Source organism: Bison bison, unplaced genomic scaffold, assembly GCF_000754665.1.
Source record: "Bison bison bison isolate TAMUID 2011002044 unplaced genomic scaffold, Bison_UMD1.0 scf7180017864282, whole genome shotgun sequence".
In the NCBI taxonomy this organism is placed as follows: Eukaryota; Metazoa; Chordata; class Mammalia; order Artiodactyla; family Bovidae; genus Bison; species Bison bison.
In genome coordinates, this window is record NW_011494854.1 from 932666 (window position 1) to 933537 (window position 872).

The following is an 872-nucleotide window of genomic DNA, read 5'->3' on the forward strand; positions in this document are numbered from 1 at the left end:
GAGAGCAAAATTAGAGTAGCACCAGGAGATAATGATAGAAAGACAGGTTGGAGGTGGACTTTAACAGAAGATTCAAGTAGTGTTTGACTTTTGCTTCCACTAAAGATTTTGAACAGGAGAGATAGTAAGAATATACCCTAGTCCTCTAAAAAATGTATTAGAAGTTTAAACTGATAATAGTGTGAAGGTAGGAATTGATTCGGGGAGGAGGGGAGTTAGTTTTTTTTTTCAGTAATAATAGTAATTCAATAGTAATTAAGGGTTTGATAACAGTGGAAATCTGTATCTCAAAACGAAATAAAGATGCCTAAAATACACCTGTAAGATGCTGTCTTTTATAGTTCAGGTAAATAAAGGGAAAAAAGGTCCATATTAAAGGTTTTCCATATTACTCATATCAAATTTTTTAAAAAGTCGTGTCCCTTCTTTTAGTGGCTTTCAACTACAAGAGAGCCAAAAGGTTGAAGAAAGAAACAAGAGGACTGTCCCAGACTAGAGGGTCGGGAAGCCGGCACCCTAACGGGAGGGGGCGTGTGCATGGGCGGGGATGCAGGCGGAGGTGCGCGGCAGCCCCGGGGTATCGCGAGAGTTGGGCGGACCGAGCAATCGCAGCAGTCAATTCCCCCACCCTCCCGGGAGGAGCCGCCGGCCCTGGACTCTCCAAATTCTGAGCTCTCATCATGGCGGCGGCGGCCGCTGCGGCCGTCGGGGGGCCGCAGCCACCCCAAGCCGAGGTGCCTGCTCCCGGGCTGGCCCTGGACAAAGCAGCCACCGCCGCGCACCTGAAAGCGGCCCTCAGCCGGCCGGACACCGGGCAGGTGCTGAGGAGCTGCAGGCGCTGCTGGAGCGGGTGCTGAGCGCCGAGCGGCCGC

At 51.0% G+C, this 872-nt stretch overlaps 1 protein-coding gene across 1 annotated transcript in view; it reads left to right on the forward strand.

Annotated features, from left to right (window-relative positions):
• The first annotated feature begins 634 nt into the window (after positions 1 to 634).
• The window catches only part of UBR3 (ubiquitin protein ligase E3 component n-recognin 3 (putative)), a 205486-nt gene continuing 205248 nt past the window's right edge, over positions 635 to 872 (forward strand). The window contains 2 exon segments of the mRNA XM_010849413.1: positions 635 to 807; positions 810 to 870. Of these exon segments, the coding sequence (XP_010847715.1) occupies positions 681 to 807; positions 810 to 870 (188 nt within the window). The 5' untranslated portion in view covers positions 635 to 680.